The sequence below is a fragment of the Amblyraja radiata genome, chromosome 21 (genome assembly GCF_010909765.2).
Source record: "Amblyraja radiata isolate CabotCenter1 chromosome 21, sAmbRad1.1.pri, whole genome shotgun sequence".
Taxonomy (NCBI): domain Eukaryota; kingdom Metazoa; phylum Chordata; class Chondrichthyes; order Rajiformes; family Rajidae; genus Amblyraja; species Amblyraja radiata.
Window position 1 is genome coordinate 8,675,573 of NC_045976.1, and position 25,859 is coordinate 8,701,431.

General features: G+C 47.5%; 1 protein-coding gene across 6 annotated transcripts in view; it reads left to right on the forward strand.

Moving 5' to 3' along the window:
• Nucleotides 1-25,859, forward strand: part of sox5 (SRY-box transcription factor 5) — a 382,969-nt gene that overhangs the window by 145,358 nt on the left and 211,752 nt on the right. For all 6 annotated transcript variants that reach the window (XM_033039457.1, XM_033039455.1, XM_033039456.1 and 3 more), the window contains one exon: nucleotides 12,663-12,873. In XM_033039457.1, the coding sequence (XP_032895348.1) occupies nucleotides 12,663-12,873 (211 nt within the window). The remainder of the gene's footprint in view (nucleotides 1-12,662; nucleotides 12,874-25,859) is intronic.

The window sequence follows — 25,859 nt, forward strand, 5'->3', positions numbered from 1 at the left end:
TCGGCCCAACTCACCCATACCAACCACGTCGCTTGGCTGAGCAAATCCCATTTGACTGCATTTAGCCCATATCCCTCTAAATCCATCTTTATCCATGTATCAGCCTAAGTGTCTCTTATAGTTGTAACTGAACCTACCTCTGCCACTTCCTCTGGCAGCTCAATCCACATATCTCTCTGTGTGTTTAAGAAGGAACTGCAGATGCTGGAAAATCGAAGGTACACAAAAATGCTGGAGAAACTCAGAGGGTGCAGCAGCATCTATGGAGCGAAGGAGATAGGCAACGTTTCGGGACGAAACGTTGCCTATCTCCTTCGCTTCATAGATGCTGCTGCACCCGCTGAGTTTCTCCAGCATTTTTGTGTATCTCTCTGTGTGGATAGGTTCTCCCTTCAGCTCTCTTTCAGTTTTGCCCCTCTCACCTTAAATCTACTGTATACCCTCTAGTTTTAGATTCCCTTACTGTGGGGAAAAAAATCTCTGGTCCTCATGATGTTATACACCTCTATTAGATCACCTCTCAGCTTCCTATGCCACAGTGGATAAAACCCCCAGCTTCTCCAGTCTCCCCTTGTACCTCAAGCCCCCTCCAGTCCTGGTAACCTGGGCCGATATGGTTATTTGAGGAGAGGTGGGAGCACATTTGTGCAAGAGTTCCAAGTTCAAGAGACATTTATTGTCACACACGCACCAATTGGCGCCGTGAGATTTGAGTTACCATAGAGCCATACGAATAAAAATAACACAATACACCATAGAATTTACCGTGAGCATCCCCACACAGCAGAATCAACGTTTCCCCACTGTGAGGGAAGGCAATAACGTTCAATTATCTTCCTCTTTGTTCACCCGTGGTCGGGGACCTTGAACCCTCCGCATTTGCCGCAACGGGTGCCCGATGTTTCAGGCCCCCTCGCCGGGATGATCGGAGCTCCGGCGTCGGAACGGAGGAACACTCTCAGCGGCTTGGCGTTTCCGAATCGGCCGCTTCCTACCGGGGACCGTGGCTCCCGAAGTCCACAGGCCGAGCTGGGCGGAGACTCAACGCTGGCGACGGATCCCAGGACACTTGTGTGGAATGTAAATGCTGAAGATAGATATGAGAACATAAGAAATCGAAATATGAATGGGCCATTCGGCCCTTCATGCCCGGACTACCATTCAGTATGATGGCTGACATTTTACCTCACTTTTCACGGTGGCGCAGCGGTAGAGCAGCTGCCTCACCACCCTAGAGACCCCGGTTCCATCCAGACTACGGGTGCTGTGTGGAGCTTGTATGTTCTCCCGTTGACCGCGTGCTCCGGTTTCCTCCCACATCCCAAAGACGTGCAGGTCTGTAGGTGGACACAAAAAGCCGGGGTAACTCAGCGGGACAGGCAGCATCGCTGGAGAGAAGGAATGGGTGACGATTCAGGTTGAGACCAGGTTAATTGGCGTTGGTAAGTTGTATAATTGTCCCTCGTGTGCAGGATAGTGCTAGTGTATGGGATGATCGCTGGTCGGCGAGGCCTTGTTAGGCTGAAGGGCCTGTTTCTTGCTGTATCCGTAAAGACTAAAGAATAAAGTTCTAGTCTGCCCAACCTCTCCTGATAGCTCAGGCCCTTGTGTCGTGGCAACATCCTTGAACACAAATCATCATGCGAACTGTAAGGTAAACAATATCCTGGCCTTTATTACAAGAGGATTTACATACAAAAGTCTATAGAGGTCTGAACTATTGTATGCAGACGAGTTCTCCCAAACTAAGAAAGGATGTACTTGTGTACGGAGATATTGTAACGTGATTCCTGTCTAAATGCGGAGAGATTAAGTAAAACACCAATTGCTGGTCCACGTCCAAGTGCCAGTAACTCAGTGGGTCAAGCAGCATTTTTTAGTTTAGTTTTGGCTTAAGGGCCTGTCCCATGATGCGAGTTCACCCAAGAGGTCTCTCGAGTTAAATAAAAACCAAACTCGTGGTAAGTACATAGTACGTGGATGTCCCGTAGCGGCTCGTAATGCGAACGGCAGGTGCTCGGGAAACATGGTAACTCTCTGGAAACTCTTGTACATTTTTCACAGTGTTGAAAAACTTCACGAGGTACCGCGTTTCCCGAGTACCTGCCAATAGGACATGCACAAGGTCATTACGTACCCGCTACGTACACACCACGAGTCTGATTTTTTTTTAAACTCGGAGAGCTCTTGGGTGAACTCGCATCGTGGGACAGGGGCTTTAGAGATACAATGCGGATACAGGCCCTTCATCCCACCGAGTCCACGCCGACCAGCGATCCCCGCACACTAGCACTATCGGTTCGAATCCCGCTTGGAGTGCATACTGTCGTTGTGTCCTTGGGCAAGACACTTCACCCACCTTTGCCTGTGTGTGAATGTGTGTGAATGTGTGTGAGTGATTGGTGGTGGTCGGAGGGGCCGTAGGCGCAGATTAGCAGCCACGCTTCCGTCAGTCTGCCCCAGGGCAGCTGTGGCTACAGAAGTAGCTTACCACCACTGAGTGTGACTGAGGAGTGAATGAATAATGCGATGTAAAGCGCCTTGAGTATTAGAAAGGCGCTATATAAATCCCATCCATTATTATTATTATCCTACACACACTATGGACAATTTACATTTATACCGAGCCAATTAACCCACAATCCTATACTGCACATCGTTGTATTGTAGGAGGAAACCAAAGCACCCGGAGAAAACCCACGCAGGTCACGGCGAGAAAGTATAGACAAGTATAGACTAAACTCCGTATAGACAAGCACCCGTAGTCAGGATCGGACCTGGGTCCCTGGCGCTGTAAGGTGGCAACTCTACCGCTGGTTGGATTCCTGGGACCAAGGTTTCGTAGTCAAATTAAAGGGGGTCAGCCATTCAGATCTGCAGGGAGAACATTTTTCCGTCTCGGAGCTGTGAATATTTGGAATTTTCTCCATGAGAGGACTGTGGTGGCTTTGTCGTTGGATATATTCAAGGCAGGACGATAGATTTATGGATGCTAAGTAAATCAAAGGATACAATGTTAGCACACAAAAGTTTAGTTTAGAGATACAGCGCAGGAACAGACCCTGGGACTGTTGTCCACGAGTCCCAGACAAGACTCCCTCTTCCCCCCTCTCCCATCAGGCAGGAGGTATAGAAGTGTGAAAACACGCACCTCCAGAATTAGGGACAGTTTCTTCCCAGCTGCGTAGGAAGAAACTGTGGATGTTGGTTTACACCGAAGGTAGACAGAAAACGCTGGAGTAACTCAGCGGGACTGGCAGCATCTCTGGAGAGAAGGAATGGGTGATGTTTCGAGTCGAGCGTTGGAGAAGGGTCTCGACCCGAAACGTCACCCATACCTTCTATCCAGAGATGCTGCCTGTCCCGCTGAATTACTTCAGGGAACTGAACTATCTTAACAACTAGAGAATGGTCATGAGATACTATCTACCTCACTGGATACCCACAGACTATCTTTAATTGGACTTTATCTTGCACTAACATTATTCCCTTTATTCTGTATCTGTACACAATGGATGGCATGATTGTAATCATGCATAGCCTTATCTTTGACTGGAAAGCATGTCAGAAAAAGCTTTTCACTGTACCTCAGTAAACGTGACATGACAGTAAAATAAACAAATACGAATATTAATACCACTGCACCTTGTAGGATCAACATGCAGGATCTGTGTTTGATAACTATATTTATTGTTATTAAGTTATTTCTCAAAATGTGAGTTAAATTTGTAAGATACTTTCTCCCTCGATCTTTTAGAGGTATTTCTCAACACATTCCGCTTGTCAAAATGATTCAGAGCCACTTCAGTGTTTTATGAATTGGCTTTGAAAGGTTCTTTGTAGTTTGGCTGTTTGCACCTAGCTTGTGATGTACCCAGATGTTTTGGGTTAGGGGTTGTGGCAATGAGGCTAAAGTTCCAACTGCTGGGGAAATAGCCACTACTGTTCTTACAATAGTCAATAGTCAATGTTGCTTTCTTCGTCACATGTGCAAGTGCATGGTGAAATTCCTTTCGCGTATATTGCACACGTGGGCGCCGCCATTTTTGCTGCCATTCGGCCCACTCGCTCGATGTACTGGAGCAGTTCCCGCGAACCGACGTCCCTCTCCTCTCCTGGCCCGGCCAACTTTGTGTCCCGGGGGGGTGGGGGAGGGCACCTCCTGCAGCCGACATTGAAGGCGCTGGAGTCATTAACTCGGTTCACCACTTCTTGTCATTGTTTCCTGCCTTGTTTGTGTTCGGTCGGGCCGAATGGAGAGAGGATTGTTGTTGTGGGAGAATTGGGGCAGGAGAAGATTTATTTATGTGCACGGTGGGGGCTTTAAAATAATTAAAAACTTGACTTATTCGAGCCTAATTTCGAATCAGTGAAAGAGAGACACAAAGTGCTGGAGTAACTCAGCAGGTCAGGCAGCACCTCTGGAGAACGTGGACAGGTGCCGTTTCGGATTGGGGCTCTTCTTCAGACTGGTTGTCGGGGATGGGGGAAAAAGGAAAACTGGGAGAGAGGAGAAGCAGGTAATAGTTCAATAAGAAGGAACTAAAGGGGTGGCACGGCAGTGGTAGAGTTGCTGCCTTACAGCGCCAGTGACCCGGGTTTGATCCCGACTATGGGCGCTGTCTGTACGGAGATTGTACGTTCTTCCCGTGACCAGGTGGGTTTTCTCCGGGTGCTCCGGTTTCCTCCCACACTCCACAAAGACGTACGAGTGTGTAGGTTAATTGGTTTGGTATAAGTGTAAATTGTCCCTGGTGTGTGTGTGTGTGGGATAGTGTTTGTGTGCGGTGATCGCTGGTCGGTGCGGGCTCGGTGGGCCGAAGGGCCTGTTTCCGCGCGGCGTCTCTAGCTGAACTAAACTAAACCAAACCAAACTGCAGATGCTGGTTTACACCGAAGATGGACCCAGAATGCTGGAGTAACGCTGCAGGTTCAGGCAGCATCTCTGCAATAGCTGACGTTTCGGGTCGAGACCCTTCTTCAGACTGAGAGGAGAGAGAAACTAGAGACATGAAATGGTACAGAACAACTCAGAGCCAGTGAAAGGGGTTTTGATGTGCAGATTGGAATGAAGACCAGAGATATGGGGAGAAGGCAGGAACGGGGTACTGATTAGGGATGATCAGCCATGATCACATTGAATGGCGGTGCTGGCTCGAAGGGCTGAATGGCCTACTCCTGCACCTATTGTCTATTGTGAGACAAGGATTGAAGATTTATGAATTGTAAAGCCACAGAGGATGTAATGTAGTAGGAGGGTTGGGGGGGAAATGAGTGCGAGTCCATGTAGGGCATGTGGAGGAGAACATGCCCCACACATCTCCTTTAAACTTTTCCCCCCTCACCTTAAAGCAATGCCCCCTACTCTTTGACATTTCCACCATGGGGACTGTCCATCTCAAACTCTGGTGTTCCAGAAAAAAACAATCCCATTTTTTCCCAACCTCTCCCTGTAGCTAACGGCACCTAATGCAGGCAGCATTCGGGGGGTAAACCTTCTCTCTACCCTCTCCTTGCCTCCACATCCTTCCGATATGGGGTGGCCAGAACTGCATTAGATTGCAAATGGCCGACATTGGGACAGGTAGCCTCCCCCTTCCTGTACGGTGAAAGGTCAATCCACAACGGGGTTACTCTGCCTCAAGATTCAGCATCCGCTTCATTTGCTTTACCTCCCCTCCACTCCCTGCAACCTCACCTCCCCCCCCCATCTCGTTAGTACCACTTCCACCCTCTCCACTGCACCCCACTCCCCCTCCCTTTGTGCAACCCACTAGCCTCTTTGCTTGTAGAGACAAGGAACTGCAGATGCTGGTTTAGAAGAAAAGACGCAAAGTGCTGGAGGAAATCAGCGGGTCAAGGGCCTGTCCCACTTTCACGACCAAATTCACGACCTTTTTTACACGTAGACATTTTTCATCAGGCTAGAAAAAACACCCCGACCTACTTGATGCCACGAGTACCTACGACTAGCATCATGGCCTACCTACGACCTACCTACGACCTCCTACGTCCTCGTGATGACCATGCAGCGAGTATGAGTCAAGGGCAAACTCGGCAGAGGTCGTGAATTAGGTCGTGAATGTGGGACAGGCCCTTTAGGCAGCATCTGTGGAGAACATGGATAGGTGACGTTTTGGGTCGGGACCCTTCTTCAGAATGTTTACAATGATTGTCGGGTGGAGGTGGGGGGGGGGGGGGTGAGGGAGATAGCTGGAAGAGAGGGGAAGGGAATGATACAAAGCCTGGCAAGTGATGGGTGGATCGTGCTGAGGGGGGGGACTGTTTGGAAGATGGTTGGACTAAGGCCAGAGATGTAACCGATCAAATGGAGACCCAGGGAACTGCAGATGCTGGTTTAAAAAAAAGACACAAAGTGTTGGAGTAACTCAGCGGGCCAGGCAGCATCTTTGTACCACATGAATCGGTGACATTTTGCGCCGGGACCCTTCACTAAAAGACTGAGATAAAAAGATAAAAGAGGAGAGGTGTTTGCATGTGAAGTCAGAGGAAGGAATATAGGCGGAAGGGGACTTTAGTACATAGGGAAAATGAAAGACACTCAAAAGACCTCCTACTGTATCCATTGTTCAAGATGTGGATTCTTATACATCAGAGAGACCAAACGTAGACTGGGCGATCGTTTCGCTGAACACATTCGCTCAGTCTGTGTACCTGCCTGTTCTCCCGTTTTCCAAATACCTTAATTCCCCTTCCCCTTCCCACACTGACCTTTCTGTCCTGGGCCTCCTCCACTGTCAGAGTGAGGCCACACGCAAATTGGAGGAACAGCACCTCATATTTTGCTTGTGCAGCTTACACCCCGGTATGGACGTTGACTTCTCTAACTTCAAGTAGCCCCGGCATTCCCTCTCTCACCATCGCTCCCCAAGCCAAGTCACGCCAGCTTTCATTCTCATCCAACAAACAGCTAACACTAGTCTGTTTCCTTTACCATTGTTACTTGTTTGCACATCTATCATTTATTTGTTCTATATCTCTCCACATCATTGTCTATGTATTTCCCTTTTCTGTGACTGATTTTCAGTCTGATGAAGGGTCTTGGCCCAAGTTCAAGTTCAAGTGAGTTTAGAAACATCGCCTGTTCCTTCTCTCCAGAGATGCTGCCTGTCCCGCTGAGTTTTACTCCAGCATTTTGTGTCTATCACCAAAGACGTACAGGTTTGTATATATGATGTGGCTTGGTATAAATGTAAATTGCCCCTGGTGTGTGTGTGTGTGTGTGTAGGATAGTGTTAACGTGCGGGGCGAATGCTGGTCGGTGCGGACTCGGCTGGCTGAAGGGCCAGTTTCTGCGCTGTATCTATAAACTAAAACCAAAACTAAAGTGAAGTACTGAAAGTACTGTGCCGTTAGCAAAGGCACGGAGGTAATTTGTCCCATTCAGGCAAGAAAGCCACGCACAAAAATTAAACAAAAATTAAAATTAAAGTCGCTGGCATCCGAACAGTCTGGTTGAAATTCGGACTAGGCAGGCCGAAGTGCCTGATTCCATGCTGTATCTCTAAACTAAAACTAAAACTGAAAAACTAAAGGTGGGAAGAAGCTTGCAATCTTTCCATGAACGATTCTCACTGAAAGCAGGAGACAAACTTGCTGCGAGATTTTTTTGCTCACCCCCTCCTTGAAGCAATTCTGGAAATTAGTCCCATAATTTTAACAATTTGACACTACTTTCAGATCTTTTCTTCATTAATTAAATTAACATTGAACGCCACTAGCTATATGAAGAGCAGGGCCCTTTCATCTTCATTATAACTACCTGCCTGGGCTTCTTGCTGTGAATTGAAGAGTTCACTTTGCTCGCCAATTCAATGCAATGAGTTCCTACTGAACACCGTCGACAGAAGAGAGCCTTTCAACCTCGCCACCCACCGCCCCTAAATTAGAAAGAGGAAGCACTGTATAAGGTTTTCGAGGTCATTCATTTCAAATCCATGATAAAAGCCGGGGAAAGAAAAAAAAAAATCTCGTCGGATCTATACATATCCATCCTTTCATACAAAAGTACCACAGGAGACACGGCAACAATTTCCATTACATATTAAACTCATACATTAAACAAAAAAGATAAAAGCAAATATATTCAGGGATGTCTGTTGCATTTGAGTAGTTGCAGAAGGCTATTCAGGACTGAATAAGTGGGAATTAATTGGAACACAGTAGAAATAGGAACAGAATGGGAAATTTAGTATAATTATAAAGAAATGCAGACAAATAAGTTATTCTTGAAAGACTTGGAATCAGGCAATTCACATTTATAGCCATAATATGAAATTAGTATAGGGTTTAAACCCCCTTTAGCCTCCAAGTCACTTTTTGGCATCTAATTACTAAATGGAAGAGCTTTATTATGTAGGCCATTAAAAATAATGTGTTTTGATAGTTATGCTTTTTTTTCTCTTTGTGTTCCTGAGGATTTGCTAGGAATTGCCTTTTTTATTGGGTAGGCTATAAAACATTAATGCAGTGCAAATATTCCCTTTTATAATTTATAGCGCGCTTTAGAATTTGAACGGTTCCCAACTTTAAAGGGGCCGCGTGGTTCTTTACCGTACGATGCCAGGGCGGGCAGGGCGGGCAGGGCTGGCATCCCTTCCCATCTCACCCACATCCGGAGTGTCGCGGCCTGGTTCAGCTTCCACTAGTTCATAAGTGAGAAGGAGCAGAATTAGGCCACTCAGCCCATCAAGTCTACTCCGCCATTCAATCATGGCTGATCTATCTCTCCGTCCTAACCCCATTCTCCTGCCTTCTCCCCATAACCCCTGACACCCATACTAATCATCTCTTCCTTAAAAATATCCATTGACTTGGCCTCCGCAGGCTTCGGGGTGGCAACGACTTCCACAGATTCACCACCCGCAGAGTAAACAAAGTACTCATCTCCTTCCGAAAGGAACGCCCTTTCATTCTGAGGCAATAACCTCTGGTCTTAGACTCACCCGCTAGTGGAAACATCCTCTCCACAACCACTCTATCCAGGTCATCACCTCTCACCCTCCAGCAATGTAATATAGAGTAGGCACAAGAGGTTAACGGTCACCCAGAACCCAGCTTTCAGCAACAAAGGGGAACATCACCCTGTGTGGGAAAGTTCCGTTTAGTTCAGTTTATCGGCACGTGTACCGAGGTGCAGTGAAAAGCTTTTGTTGCGTGCTAACCAGTCAGCGGAAAGACAATATATGCGTACAATTGACCCATTTGCAGTGTACTGATAAATGATAAGGGAATGACATTTAGTGCAAGGTAAAACCAGTAAAGTCCGATCAAAGTTAGTTCGAGAGTCCCCGATGAGGTAGATAGTGGCTCAGGACTGCTCTCTGGTTGCGGAAGGATGATTCAGTTGTCTGATAACAGCTGGGAAGAAACTGTCCCTGAATGTGGAGGTGTGTGTTTTCACACTTCTGTATCTTTTGCCCGGTGGGAGAGGGGAGAAGAGGGAGTGGCCGGGGTGCGACTCGTCCTTGATTATGCTGCTGGCCTTGCCGAGGGAGCCCGAGGTATAAATGGAGTCAATGAAAGGGAGGTTGGTTTGTGTGATGGTCTGGGGGCTGCGTCCACAATTCGCTGCAATTTCTGGCGGTCTTGGGTGGAGCTGTTCCTAAACCAAGCTGTGATGCGTCCCGATCAAATGCTTTCTACGGCGCATCTGTAGAAGTTGGTGAGAGTTGTTGGGGACATGCCGAACTTAAAGCCCTGTCCCACGGTACGAGTTCATTCCAAGAGCTCTCCCGGGTTTGCCCTGATTCGAACTCGGAGATTTACGGTAATGGCCACTCGTCGGTACTCGGGGCTCTCGTGGACATTTTTCATCATGTTGAAAAATCTTCACGAGTCTTCCCGTGCTTACCTGCCGTTAGCGTGTCTTCCCGAGTACCTGCCGTTAGCGCTAAGAGACGTCCCCGAGCTCCGACGTACCCGCTACGTTCATTCTCCACGAGCTGACCACGAGTTTGATTTTTTTTAAACTCGGGAGAGCTCTTGGAATGAACTCGTACCGTGGGACAGGGCTTTTACTAAGCCTCCTTCGGAAGTAGAGGTGTTGCTGTGCTCTGGAAAGCGGGGAGAGCATTCAAACTGAGCTGAAACATGGCATGTCTAGTCCCTGCGCGGAAGAATGGTTTGAGATTTTGTGTAGAAACAAACTGTGGACGCTGGTTTACACCGAAGATGGACACAAAGTGCTGTAGTAACTCAGCGGGTCAGGCAGCATCCCTGGAGAACATGGATAGGTGACTTTTTGGGTTGGGTTCCTTCTTCAGCTTTCATTCCCTGATTTACACTGTTTAGGTACAGATTTGCTGCACTTAGTTGATAAAATCATTAACTCAAGCTGTGAATTTAAAGACAAATGTTAGCGAGTTTATACATGTGTGTGCTCTCAACCCAGCACTAGTCAGACTGAAACTGATGAAACTCACACAGTTCCCATGTAGAAGCAAGGAAATGCAGATGCTGGTTTACAAAAAAAAGGACACAAAGTACCGGAGTAACTCAATAGGTCAGGCGGCATCTCTGGAGGACATGCATGGGTGATGTTCAGATGAAGAAGGGACCTGATCCGAAACGTCACTTGTCCATGTCCTCCAGAGATGCTGCCTGACCCACGGAGTTACACCAGTGCCTTTTTTCCACACAGTTCCCATATGATTAGTTCAGGAGTCCAGAATCGTAAATCTCAAAGGTGAAATGACCCTACTAAATCAAGTCAAATATCAGATTGCACGGGGTTAAATAGAATAGATAGGCTGCTGTGCCTGGCTGATTTATACAAGTGTATATGTTCTGTGTTCCTCCACTTTCACCTCACCTAATACTATCAGTACATTTCCTTTGACAGCGTATCCACCTTCCATTTTATGTTCTGGCGTTGCCTGTTCTAATAGTTAATAATGACAGCAACGTCCACATTTCCATAGATCGGGTAGACGCACAATAGAGTCTCTTGGCCAGAGTCGGGGAGTTGAGAACCAGAAGATGTTGGTTTACGGTGAGGGTGGAAAGATGTAATAGGAACCTGAGGAGTAAACTTTTCACGCAGGTGTCTAGAACCAGCTGCTGGAGGAGGCAGTTGAGGCAGGGACCGTCAAGATCTATAAGGAACATTTAGACAGGTACATGGATAGGGCAGGTTTGGAGGGATATGGACCAAAAGGTGGGACGAGTATAGATGGGGCATGTTGGTCGGTATGGGTAAGTTGGGCCGAAGGGCCTGTTTTAATACAGTATGATTCTGACTCCATTCTCCTCTCAGATTCTACCATTCACCAAATCACTTGGGATGACTAGCAGAGGGCAGTTAACATCTTAACCCATATGACATAGTCATAGAGTCATAAGGTCACACAGCGTGGAAGCAGGCCCTTTGGCCCAGCTTGGCCCAATTCCCTCTAAACCTGTCCTATCCATGTACCTGTCGAATTGTTTCTTAAACGTTCCAAATGGTCCCTGCCTCAACTACCTCCTCCGGCAGCTCGTTCCACACACCCATCAACTTTTGTGTAAAAATGTCACCCCTCAGATTCCTATCAAATCTGTCTCACTTCACCTTAAACCCATGTTCTCTGGTTCTCGAATCCTCTATTCTGGGCAAGAGACTCTGTGCGTCTACCCGATGTGTTTTTTCTCATAATTTTATACATCTCTTTAAGATGCTCTGGAAAAAAAAAAAATCATATTTTTCTCAATTTAATTTGGTGATCCCTCAGAGTTATTCTACTTCTAATGACAAAGAAATGATAATGACAATAGTTTAGGTAGGGATTAGCAGTGATTAACAAAGGCGGATTATTGACGGTTTGTAAGTACCCGCATAGTTTTTATAATTAAGTTCAGGGCAACTACCTCTCAGTGCTGGCAACTCATGGTGATGCAACGGTAGAGTTGCCACCTCACAGCGCCAGAGACCCAGGTTCAATCCTGACCACGGGTGCTGTCTGTATCGAGTTCTTACGTTCTCCCTGTGACCTGCGTGGGTTTTCTCTGGGTGCTCCGGTTTCCTCCCACACTCCAAAAAAGTCCAGGTTTGTAGGTTAATTGGCTTCGGTAAAATTGTAAATTGTCTCTAGTGTGTAGGATAGTATTAGTGTGTGTGGATTGTTGGTCGGCACGGACTTGGTGGTCCAAAGGGCCTGTTTCCAAAGGACCAAGGGGTTGGACAGGCTAGATACAGGAAGATTATTCCCGATGTTGGGGAAGTCCAGAACAAGGGGTCACAGTTTAAGGATAAGAGGGAAGTCTTTTAGGACCGAGATGAGAAAATCATTTTGTACACAGAGAGTGGTGAATCTGTGGAATTTTCTGCCACAGAAGGTAGTTGAGGCCAGTTCATTGGCTGGATTTAAGAGGGAGTTAGATGTTGTGGCTAAAGGGATCAGGGGGTATGGAGAGAAGGCAGGGATGGGATATTGATTTGGATGATCAGCCATGATCACATTGAATGGCGGTGCAGGCTCGAAGGGCCGAATGGCCTACTCCTGCACCTATTTTCTTTGTTTCTATGTTTCCACGCTGCATCATTAAATTAAACTAAACTAAACTAAACTCATCAAGGGGACTTGAATATGTTTTATCAAACTAACGTCAAGTATTTCTGTTTCTTTCCCTTCCCTGCTCTGTGTTGTGACCGGCATGATCAGGATCACGAGGACAACAAATCGGCCTCTCTGTTCCCCACACACAACTCATCTACCTCACCTCTGAAGGCTGAAGAAGGGGCCCGACAGGGCGTGGAGTCGGGACCCGGCACGGTGCTGGGGACGCCGGAGAGACGCAAAGGCAGCCTGGCCGATGTGGTGGACACACTGAAGCAGAAGAAAATGGAGGAACTCATCAAGAGTGAGCCAGAGGGTAAGCGGAAGGACAGTGCTTTGTGTTGTGTTGCTTGTGTATCTTGTGTATCTGGGAATGGAGGCAGGCTGTGAACAAGGGGCGGCCTTGCCCATTCAAAGAGATGTGGTTTTTGTGGCAACTGCAGGGGCTGTAAGTTAGACAACCGCCGGTCCTTGTCCTGCCACGACTGGAGTCACTTTTGTGCTTTTGGCCACTGATGTTAAGAGAGAGATTTAGCTCTTCGGGCTAAAGGATTCAAGGGCTATGGGGAAAAAAGCAGGAACGGGGTACTGATTTTAGATGATCAGCCACAATCAGATTGAATGGCAGTGCTGGCTCGAAGGGCCGAATGGCCCACCTATTGCTGCACCTATTTTTCTATGTTTTTATGTTTGAATGAGTGAGGGGGAACAGGCAAGCAAGAGTTGGATTGCATGCCGGGCAGGGGATTGCATAGTGAAAGCAGATGTTGAGGCACAGATTTGTGTGAATGTGGATTTGCGATGATTAAATGCTTTGCAGGTTGTACGATCGCCCTGTTTCGGACTGGGGCAAAGGCCTCATTGTTTTTATCACCGGTGGAAACTGGGGGGCGTTCGGTAATTATTGGCTCAAATTAGCTATTTGAACCTGTTAATGTTTCTGGAGTCGACCCGGTTCGTTTTATGACTGCGGAGGGTAATTTTAACCTCACCCATGTGGCAAGGGACTGATGAGGTAGGCCCGAGCCTGGCCTGCCCCCAATCAATGGGGTGTAATATCAAGCGTGCGTGAATCTGGCCTTTGACCTGACCTCTAATGCAGTTTCCGATTGGAAGGTTAGGTTGGAATGACCTACTTTGTATTGCAGTTCAAAGTGCCCAATGATCAGAGTGTGTGCGGTGTGTCGGGCGATGAGTTGAGGGAAGATGCTGGTGGTAAGATGGCTGGTTGTAGTCCTCCTGATGAGACCAACGGAGGTTTCTGTTTTCTTTCTTTTAAAACACCGTCAAATCACAATGGAGTACCTTTCCTCAAGTTATTTAGTTTAGTTTCGAGTTACAGCGTGGACACAGGCCCTTCGGCCCACCGAGTCTGCACCGACCAGCCATCCCCTCACGTTAACACTAACCTACAGTACACACACACTAGGGACAATTTTTACATTCATGCCAAGCCAATTAACCTACAAACCTTTGGAGTGTGGGAGGAAACCAAAGTTCTCGGTGAAAACGGGGAGAACGTACAAACTCCGTACAGATAGCACCCATAGTCAGGATCGAACTGGGGTTTCTGGCGCTGCCGCGAAATATGAAAAAGTTGCCCCTCAGATTTCTATTACATGGTGATTGCAGCTTTGCGGAAATCATCGGGTTCTTATATTTAAAGCAAAGGCAGGTTTTCCATTTTCATTCCTTCCTGTCCCAACGGAGTTGATCCACAACGAGTGCCCGTCACATTCAGGCACTGATGCTCTCCCCGTGATGGCGAAGAAGATACCTTTTGACAAGACATTACCACAAGATGTCGACTCTCAGATGATGGACACCTTTTTCGAGCTTTCAAGAATGTCGGCTAGTAGGGATTTATTCCTTGGAGCATTCCTTGGGTGGCACCGTGGCGCAGCGGTAGAGTTGCTGCCTTACAGCGCCAGACACTCGGGTTTGATCCTGTCTGTACGGTTGTTGTACGCTCTCCCCGTGCCTGCGTGGGTTTTCTCCGGGTGCTCCGGTTTCCTCCCACATCCCAAAGACGTCCAGGTTTGTTGTTTAAATTGTAAGTTGTCCATAGTGTGTAGGGTAGTACTAGTGTACCAGGTGATCACAGGTCGCGGCTGACTCGGTGGGCCGAAGGGTCTGTTTCTGCGCTGAGGTCTAAAATCTAAAGTCTAAAGCACCAGAGGATGACGGGGGTGAACTTGTAGAGCTGTACAAAATAATGAGGGGAACCGACAGTGTAGATGTAGTCTTTTCCCCAGGGTGGGGAAGTCATGAACCACAAGTTTAAGATGAGAGAGGAAAGACTCGATAAGGAATCTGAGGGGCAACCTTTTCACACAGATGATGGTGGATAAACGGAACACACTCCCAGAGGAAGCAGTTGAGGCAGTTACTATCACAACATTCAAAAGGCATTTATACAGGTACTTGGATAGGAAAGGTATAAAGGGGTATGGGGCAAACGTGGGAGGAATGTTGATGGGATGTAGGATGGCATGGACGTGTTGGGCCGAAGGGCCTGCTTCTATGCCGTATGACTGTGACTCCAATCGTAGAAGCATTCGTAGAAGGTGCTGAGAAGATTCTCTGCTCATTGAACAGGTGCAGGGTCTCTGAATGATCTTTCTTTGGAGCCCCCCCTCCCCCCACTCCCCCCCCTCCCCCACTACTCCCCCCACTCTCCCCCTCCCCCCTCCCCTTCCTGTGCTTCTCCCTTCGTGTTGTCTTTCCTCACTACACGGTGTTGTCCCAATTTCTCTCTTCCGCAGCCAGATAAAACTATTTGTATCACTGTAGCTCCACTCCTGCTTCCTAGCCAAAGTCATTCCCATGAACATCTCACCTCTCTTGGTTTATTTGCTTAGAGGTATATATATTAAACTGTGCTCTAATCTTTTAGTGGAAATATATAACCATAGCCCCGTTTCATTTGGGGGCATCTCCATTGTTTTCTCTTAAAAAGGACTCAAAGTGTTGGAGTAACTCAGCAGGTCAGGCAGCATCTCTGTAGGACATGGATAGGTGATGTTTCAGGTCCATTGCGGACATTGGACTTTGTCTATGGCACTGGTGCATTAGATGTTTCGGGTTAAGAATAAGGAGTAAGCCATTTAGAACAAAGACGAGGAAACACTTTTTGTCACAGAGAGTTGTGAGTCTGTGGAATTCTCTGCCTCAGAGGGCGGTGGAGGGCGGTTCTTATGGATACTTTCAAGAGAGAGCTAGATAGTGCTCTTAAAGACGGCGGAGTCAGGGGATATGGGGAGAAGGCAGGAACGGGGTACTGATTGGGGATGATCAGCCATGATCACATTGAATGGCGGTGCTGGCTCGAAGGGCCGAATGGCCTACTCCTGCACCTATTCTCTATTGTCTATTGTCTATAGTCACCCGGAGGGAACCCACGTGGTCACGGGGGAAACGTCAGGGTTGAACGCGGGTGACGCCGGAATGGAGGAGATAGGTGGGAGGACAAGGAACTGCAATTGCTTGGAACCAGGCATGGAAAGTAATGTGCCGGAGTAACTCAGCGTGTCAAGGCAGCATCTCTGGAGGACCATGATAGGTGACGTTTTGGGTCGAGATCCCTCTTCAGACTCCACTAAAGGGTGGGAAGGTGGTGGTGGGGAGGTAGTGGAGGGGGGGGGTTAAATGCAGTACGGAACCACAGTAGTTTAGTTTAGTTTAAGAAAGAACTGCAGATGCTGGAAAGATCGAATGTAGACAAAAATGCTGGAGAAACTCAGCGGGTGAGGCAGCATCTACGGAGCGATGGAAATAGGTGACGTTTTGGGTCGAGACACTTCTTAGTATAGTTTAGTTGAGAGATGCATTGAATGATTGGTGTTTTAAAAGAGCCGCGGTCTTTGCAGTTTATATTGTCAGCAGCTTTGATTGAAGCAGTTGGTTCTAGTCTCACTATTAGACTGAACAACTCTTGTGATAATTTACCACCTCACAATACTGATAAAATCACAACTTAGCTGCATTGTGTCTCGTGCTTTTCAGACCGTCTATTTTGCATTATTTTCTTGCACATGCTGTTGTGTTATTACAGGGTTGGAGATTCAATCCTGCTCTTTTTTGTGTGTTTCCCTCTCACTCCGCAGCTAAATGCCCTTCAGAGCGCATTTGTGTTTTTTTTTTTTGCGCGGGTTTGCCACAAATGATTACACCAAATAACTGTTAGTGCCTTCAGCATGCCGCCGCACATTGAGAAGAACATTGAGGGCTGTGAACAATATTGTACGTGTAGTGCAGTGACAGGGGTAGGCTCTCGAGACTGCATTAGCCAAGGATGGAGATATATATATATATTAGAGCTGATACAGGTCGGCACATTATCACCGCCTATAAAGGCACTAACTAAAAAGCACCGCACTTCTTGAAAGAGGGCAGACAAAGCTTATGGAGACGTGCAAGCGGAGAATCCTTTATATCCTCGCAGTCATTGTTCTTTTGTTTCCTGAAAGGCCATTAAATCGAATGGCAGGTTGTGATGAAAATTTAATTAAGGCACAGCTAAATCACAGTGAAGTGGTACATTTTGGCTCTTTTCCTTCATTTGCGTTTTGAGGGAAGAATTAATAAGTTGAAAGCTAATGCATGGGCTAGAAGTAACAGAGGTGCTGTGTGCCATTCGATGGCAAGTACACTGATACTGTTGTGGTGTGCCTGGAATCATAAGTTCATAGGTTATAGGAGCAGAATTAGGCCATTCGGACCATCATGTCTACTCAATCGTGGTTGATCTATCTTTCCCTCTCAACCCCCATTCTCCTGCCTTCACCCCTGACACCCCTGAGTTTATTTTTAGTTTAGGGATACAGTGCGGAAACAGGCCCTTCGGCCCGCCGAGTCCCTGCTGACCAACGAACCCCGCACACTAACACTATCGTACACACACACTTGGGCCAATTTGCAATGTTACCGAAGCCAATCGGCCTCCAAACCTGTACGTCTTTGGAGTGTGGGAGGAAACCGGAGCTCCCGGGGAGAAAACCCAGGCAGGACACGGGGAGAACGTACAAACTCCGTACAGACAGCACCCGTAGTTAGGATCGTACCCGGGTTCCTGATGCGGTAAAGCAGCAACTCTACCGCTGCGAGCGAGCTTGCAAGCTACTGTAGCTTCTGCCTGATGGGAGCGGGGAGAAGAAGGAATGACCGGGGGTGGGGACCTTTGATTACGTCCGCTACTTTCTTAAGGCAGTGTGAAGTGTAGATGGAGTCAATGGTCCAGTTCTTTATCCTTTTAATAGTCAAAGCAGCCCAGAGTGGACGTGTAAGTGATGAGCAGCCACAAGTAGTAGAATGAGTACCAGTGGGAACCAGTATTCATATTGTGTGTCATCCTCATCCATTTAACATCACAGTGAAAGGAAATTGCACATGAAAGGATATAATTGGTGGCGGAAAATTAAGTCTGTGCATGTTGGCCTTATTCAGACATTTACAATTTTTTTGCCGTGATGTAAATATTCACTTTGCTGAATTTGTGGGGTAATGTTTGTTGTGTATTTTGTTTTACGCCCTCAATGAAAGTGGACTAGAAAAAAAACCCACTTGTGGCCTGAATTTAGACCATAAGATCATATGACACAGGAGCAGACTTAGGCCATTCGCCCCATTGAGTTAGCTCTATGATTCGATCATGGCCGATCTATTTTTCCCCTTCAACGTTGTCTTCACTCTCCACTATTCGGTGTCCAATTTTCCCGAAGCTAGTCGAAGCTAGTCTTAACATAGTCGAAGGAGGTCTTCAACATGACATTTTTTCAAACTCTCCTAAACTCGCCAATTAGTCGCCGCAGTGGGACAGCCCCTTTACAGCACCAGGCACCCGGGTTCAATCCTGACTACCGGTGCTGTCTGTACAGAGTTCGTACGTTCTCCCCGTGACAGCGTGGGTTTTCACCGGGTGCTCCGGTTTCCTCCCACACTCCAAAGACGTGCAGATGTGTAGGTTAGTTGGCTTTGGTAAAATTGTAAATTGAACCTAGTGTGTGTAGGATAGTGATAGTGTACGGGGCAATTGCTGGTTGGCGCAGGCGCGGTGGGCCAAAGGACCTGTATCCGCGCTGTATCTCTAAAGTCTAAAGTCTGTGCAGTTAACTTCGACAAAGAATGTTTGGTTTCAAGATGTTTTAAGGTCAGATCACCATGTATCAGAACAGATTTCTATATTGTAAAGTAATTTATATTTTTAATACCCAAAGCTAACTTATGCAAGCGTGGGGAGGGGAGGCGGTATGGGTGATGGACTAAGGTACATCCACAACACGCTGCAATATCTTAGGCAGAGCCATTGCTAAACCAAACTGTGATGCGTCGCGATAGGAAGCTCCCTGCACTGCATCTGTGGAAGTTAGTGTGTCGTGAAGTGACAGAACTTCTCAGTCCCAGGTTTTCTTCAGATCGATCTGCACCGCACTTATTTCAAGGACCATCTATCCTTCCTTGTGTGTTTTACACAGAGCTGATTCTTGTGTACAATAAGCAGACCTTTGTTGGAAGATAGTACCATTTTACACCCACTTCCTTCAGTCGAGGTACAATCCAGCGTTACATTGGTCTGTTTCATTATTTACTGCCTTTGTCCAAGGCATTACAATGATCCACGTGGGTGAACCTCCAAGCCTCTTTGGACTTCCACAGCTTAGAGCGTTTCACCATTTAGACAGCACTCAGTCATATTCTTTGTAGACACTGTGTGTCGGAGCTCACAGTTAATGGCATTCAGTACCATTTGTTACTGTCTTTTTGCCGTGTCCTTCGATCGAGTAACGTTCTTCATAGTTCAGTTCTTGCAACTGTATTGCACACAATTACATCTATCTTTGAGTCATTGACACACTTAGACAATAGACAATAGGTGCAGGAGTAGGCCATTCATTCGGCCCTTCGAGCCAGCACCGCCATTCAATGTGATCATCCCCAATCAGTATTTAAGAAGGAACTGCAGATGCTGGAAAATCGAAGGTAGACAAAAGTGCTGGAGAAACTCAGCGGGTGCAGCAGCATCTATGGAGCGAAGGAAATAGGCAACGTTTCGGCCAGAAACGTTGCCTATTTCCTTCGCTCCATAGATGCTGCTGCACCCGCTGACTTTCTCCAGCACTTTTGTCTATCCCCAATCAGTACCCCGTTCCTGCCTTCTCCCCATATCCCCTGACTTCGCTATCTTTAAGAGCCCTATTTAGCTCTCTCTTGAAAGTATCCAGAGAACCGGCCTCCACCGCCCTCTGAGGCAGAGAATTCCACACTCACAACTCTCTGTGTGAAAAAGTGTTTCCTCATCTCCGTTCTAAATGGCTTACCGCTTATTCTTAAACTGTGGCCCCAATAAACAGTAGACATTAGTCAACTCACTTGGGCTTGAGATTTTCTATCCTATCATTTAAGACCATGATAAACCTGCTGCAATGATGGTGAAAACTGCCCATTGACTCAAGCTCCCAATGTCTTCATATGGTTCATTTTCCACTTCGGTAGCTTACAAGACAATGGAACAAGCACTGAATTCTCCAATTTTAAGTGAAAACCTCTGTTCCCCATCTAGCTTTCCTGTGCCGCCAAACCAGTGCACCCCTATGGTTTCTTGCCCCACTCTGACATTCCCAGCCATTCTAAGTTTAGTTTAGTTTTAGAGACACAGTGCGGAAACAGGCCCTTCGGCCCACCGAGTCCGCTACAGCCAGCGATCCCCGCACACCAACACTCTCCAACACACACTAGGGGGCAATTTTACATTGATACCAAACCAATTAACCTGCAAACTTGTACGTCTTCGGTGTGTGGGAGGAAACCGAAGGTCTCGGAGAGAGTACCCGTAGTCAGGATCGAGCCCGGGCCTCTGGTGCTGTGAGGTAGCATCTCTACTTCTATGCCACCGTGCCACTAACAGGAAATCAATGATTTCCGGATTTCCCCCTTCATAATTGACTGACATATTCCCGTCTAAATGAATAAACCACTAACTGAGGGGACATTTGGAAATCACGTTTAGGGCATTTGCAAAGATATCATCTGAAAATCCTGGTATGGGAGGTGCAGCGGGTAGAGCTGCTGCCTCACTTCGCCAGAGACCCGGGTTCGATCCTGGACTGCATTTTGAAGGAATGGTCTACCAATAGGATTTTTGCCGTACACTAGCACTACCCTACACATACAATTGTAAATTGTACCAAGCCAATGAACCTGTGAACCTGTGTGTCTTTGGAGTGTGGGAGGAAACCAGAGCACCCGGAGAAAACCCACGCGGTCACGGGGAGAACGTACAAACTCCGCACAGACAGCACCCGTAGTCGGGATCGAACCGGGGATTCTGGCGCTGTGGAGCAGCAACTCTACCGCTGTGCCACCGTGCTGCCCAGTTGCTCCAGCACTTCCTCCAATGTTTTGCTCGAGTATATTAGTGGGAGAAGCTCGAGCCAGTGATCCTGATTGCTGAGCAGACTCTGGTGCCCTTCAGACCGAGGATCACTCAGTGTGGCCAACCTGTCTAAATGCTTGAAGTGTTTACCAGTGGTTCTATCCGCAGCTCGGTAATATCATGTAGGAGAGGCCCGCCATGACTGCGCATACTGAACATATTCAACAAGCCCGCCACTTCATCTCGCGCTCTCTCTGCCTGCCACGCTGATGGCGAACAACTTCATATCAAGTACCCGCTGAAGTGAAAGAGACCCCGTTTTGGCAGGGGACGGGTCAGTGCGTGGTTTGAGGGACTTCACATTCAGCGTGCACGGTGCTAATAACAAGAGCAAGCCGACCAGACACGCTCCACACCACTGCACTCTCGCAGAGTTTACTCTGAGTGTTCTTTACCACCTGAGGCCAAGGGACCTGAACCTCGAAAGCTCTTGCTTTTCCTTCCAACTCTCTTTACTCTGAGTACTCGGGGGAAGTCTCGCAAGCCTAACAAGGAGAACAGGTCTTGAGTGGCGCTGCGTAGCAAGTGGACTGCCTCTTAAGGATTAATTTAGTCTTTGGAGATGGCGGGACGGTGGCACAGCGGTAGAGTTGCTGCCTCACAGCGGCAGACACCCGGGTTCGATCCTGACTACGGGTGCTGTCCGTACGGAGTTTGTATGTTCTCCCCGTGACCGCGTGGGTTTTCCCCAGGTGGTCTGGTTTCCTCCCACACTCCAAAAGATGTGAAGGCTTTTAGGTTAATTTGGTTTTGGGAAGAAGAATTGTAAATAGTCTCTAGTGTGTAGGATAGTGCTCGTGTGTGGGGTGATCGTCGGTTGGCGCAGACTCGGTGGGCCATAGGACCCGTTTCCACGCTGTATCTCAGCGTAGAGACAGGCCCTTCGACCCACCGAGTCCGTGCCGTTCACCCCGTACACTAGCACTATCCGACATACTAGGGACAATTTACACTTTGCAGGAACTAATTAACCTACAAAAATGTACTTCCATGGAGTGTGGGAGGAAGCCGGAGCACCCAGAAAAACCCCACGCAGATCACAGGGAGAACGTACAAACTCCGTACAGACAGCGCCCGTAGTCAGGATCTAAACCAGGTCTCTGGCGCTGTGAGGCAGCAACTCTATCGCTGCGCCACCGTGCCACCGCTAAACACCCCTTTTTTCGACTTTTGGATCAAAGCTGACTTAAGATTGAATGGCTTCCAATGTGGAAATGCACCAGACGCTATAATAATGGTTGTGCAAAAGCTAGCTGAGAAAATAATAGCCTGAAATTTTCATTGCACTGTACAACAATACTTTGGTTCATCCACAGTGGTGTGACTTTGGTTTGTTCATAAGGGAAGTCAAATAGAGAGCAGCTCCCTCATTCATGCTGAGTTCCAATGCACTTTCATTTCCAGTTCAGTGCTGTCCTTTGACACAAGTGTAGTTAAAGATTCAGCACGGAAACAGGCCCTTCAGCCCACCGAGTCTGCGCTGACCACCGATCACCCATTCACAATAGTCCAATGTTATTCCACTCTCTACACATTAGGGGGAATATGCAGAGGGGCCAATTAACCTACAAACCTGCACGTCTTTGGGGTGTGGGAGGAAACCGGAAAACACCCGAAAAATACGCATACAGTCACAGGGAGAGAACGTGCAAACTCCACACAGACAGCACCCGAGGTCAGGATCGAACCCGGGTCTCTGGTGCTGTGAGGCAGCGGCTCTACCAGCTGCGGCTTTGTGCTGCGCTTCCTATAACGTATTGTTCTTTTCCTACCTTCATTCACCTTTCTTCACCTTAGCTTTATTGTCTGAAGCTGGTGGTTCCCACCTTTTTTCGTCCTGTTTACCCCTGGCAACTTTAATAGCACATAACAATGTTATTTCACTTATTTATGAGCAACTAATGATGAACAGATACCGGTATACCATAACCAAACACAGTCAGTCAATGAGATAAAATATGTACAAATCCAGAATCAACAAATGTACCCCCTGGATAGGCGAAATTTACCCCCTGGTTCGGAACCCTTGCTGTAGAACGAGTGTGAACGGGTGATCGGTGGTCGGGGTGAACTTGGTGGGCCGAAGGGCCTCTAAACTAAACTAAGAACTTCATGTCTCTTTTGTACGACGACATCTCTGATTGTTCAGCATTACCTTAGACCAGGCAAATGTACCCCAGGTTGGCAACCCTTGGTCTAAAGCACGTATTGTGATGTATTTTCTGAGCTTGCTTTCATTTGACACTCAGTTTCATTCTGCAATTTCTTTTTTAATAGAAAATGGCTTACGAACAATATCATTCTGTTTGCGGTATTAATTATGGAAAGATTATCACTAGGCTCAACATGTTTTAATTTGGAATGGTGCATAATGCTGACTGTGTACATGAACAATGAAGGTGAAGTCAAACTGTGCACTAGCGGTAGCACACAGGTCATGCTTTTGAACACAATTCCCCTTTTCAATCATCTCTCTGCTTTGTTCAGCTGCTGACATTCTTTGCCTTTGCATGATGAAGGTTGTACATTAAAACCGTGGCCCACAACATGCACGGATAATCAAGCCTGGTTGTATACAAGAAGATCCTGCATTGTTGCACCTGCACCCTTTCAGTTTTGGCTTAGTTTAGATATATAGAACGGAAACGGGCCCTTCGGCCCACTGAGCCCGCGCCGACCTTCAATCACTTCCTCAGGCCCCCCTCGGCCATGGCTTACCACGGGTGTCTCCAGGGTTGGAAGACGCCTGTGCGTGACTTTGTTTAACGTGGGGAGACTGGTGCACAGACAGACACCCCACGGTCCTTGACAGATCTGGGTCAGGATCCAGTGGCATGGAGCCCAAGACGACCGGAGACCCTTTTCTGCTGCAGCCTTCATCCGCCTTCCCAGCCGTTGTGACGCTCCACTAAGGTCAGCCATCGTCCTCCGCCTGTTCCACCGTTAGGGTCTTGGTTGGATTGCTCTTTGTCAGAGACCTCCCCCTCGACAGATTTGGACTGTTTTTCTCTGGAACGCGGGAGATTTAGGGGGAAAACGATGGAAGTATAGAATGAGAGGCATAGACAGGAATGGACAACCTTTTTCCCCAGGATAGCAATATCAAACCCTAGAGGGCATAGTTTTAAGGTGAGAGGAGCAAAGGTTGAAGGAGATGTGTGGGGTGAGTTTTTTACGCAGAGGGTGATGAATTCCTGAAACGTGCTGCTGGGGGTGGTCGAAATGTGTCCGAAAGAACTGCAGATGCTGGTTTAAATCGAAGGTAGACACAAAAAGCTGGAATAACTCAACGGGTGAGGCAGCATCTCCGGAGAGAAGGAATGGGCGACGTTTTGGGTCCCCTCAGCGGGTGAGGCAGCATCTCTGGAGAGAAGGAATGGGCGACGTTTCGGGTCGAGACCGAAAGGTCTCGACCCGAAACTTCGCCCATTCCTTCTCTCCAGAGATGCTGCCTCACCTGCTGAGTTCCTCCAGCTCTTTGTGTCTGCTGAGGGAGGTGGTGGAAGCCAATACATAACCTTGGTTTTGGACAGGCAATGTGCTTTTGGACAGGCAATATGATACAAATCTTAAAGAACGGTCCTCCCACAAGCGAGGGTACTGTCCGATTCACCTCTAACCTCGTTGCAGACATTGGACTTTGTCTATGGAACTGATGCGTGAATATTGCAGAGAATGGAGGGATATGGATCATGTGCCCAGGCGGATAAGAGTTGGTCTAGGCTTCATGTTCGGCACAGACATTGTGGGCCGAAGGGCCTGTCCTGCTCTATGCCCATGTTTCATGTCCAGTGAAAGGCTTAATTTTCCCATGTTTAAAATAATAACCGGGGGACTGTGCTTTTAAATGGATTACAGGCCCCGCTTTAATCACCCTAAAGCATTGAAAGAGGCAGAGTGGATGGAATACTGTACTACTAATGCTCAGTTATTAAAGTGTCTTAGCTGAGGCCTCCCAAAGACGACCTCCCCCCCTCTCAATCAACCACTCCATTGGCATAAGACCCTTAATCTCGGGGGTCTGGGGAGAAACAAACTGGTTTATAGTGGCAGCCCAATTGATATGCTAGGCGTAGCTGGGTCAAGCTCCGAGCTTCTGAATACAAACCGGCTTCTGTCATTTATTTGCCTCTACCTGATGCTCCAAGGATCAGGAGACTTAGTGAATGGAGTTATTGATGACTACAACAGGCTGCTTGAACTGCTTCAGGACGCAATTTAATTCAGCTCGAAAGGAGGACTAAGCATTAACACATGTAAGTCTGACAATTAACAGAACAGAGGAAAAAAAAAGTAGGTTCAGACTTTGTCGAATTTCAACCAGACTGTTCGGACCCCAACGACTTTAATTTTAATTTTTGCTTGAGTTTTGTGCGTGGCTTCCTTGCCTCAACGGGACAGATTACCCCAGCGCCTTAGCTAACGGCACTTTCAGTATTTCACTTTCATTTCAGTTTTAGTTTTAGCGATACTGCACGGAAACTGACCCTTCGGCCCGCCATGTCCGCGCCGACCGGCGATCCCCGCACACTAACACTATCCAACACACACAAGGGACGATTTATATTTATACCAAGCTAAAATCAACCTACAAACCTGTACGTCTTTGGAATGCGGGAGGAAACCGAAGATCTCGGAGAAAACCCGCGCAGGTCGCGGGGAGAACTATACAAGTATAGCGCTGTCCGAATGCAATGCCCATTCAAACATTCACGACTTAGTTGCATTCCACAGCTCATCCTCAGGGTCCCACTCATGAGAACTAACTGCTCGTAACCCCAACGTTTAGGTTCAAATTTAGGCTTATTATTGTCACGTGTACTGACAATAAGCTTCATTTTGCATGTTGTCCAAACAGATCAGATGTATCA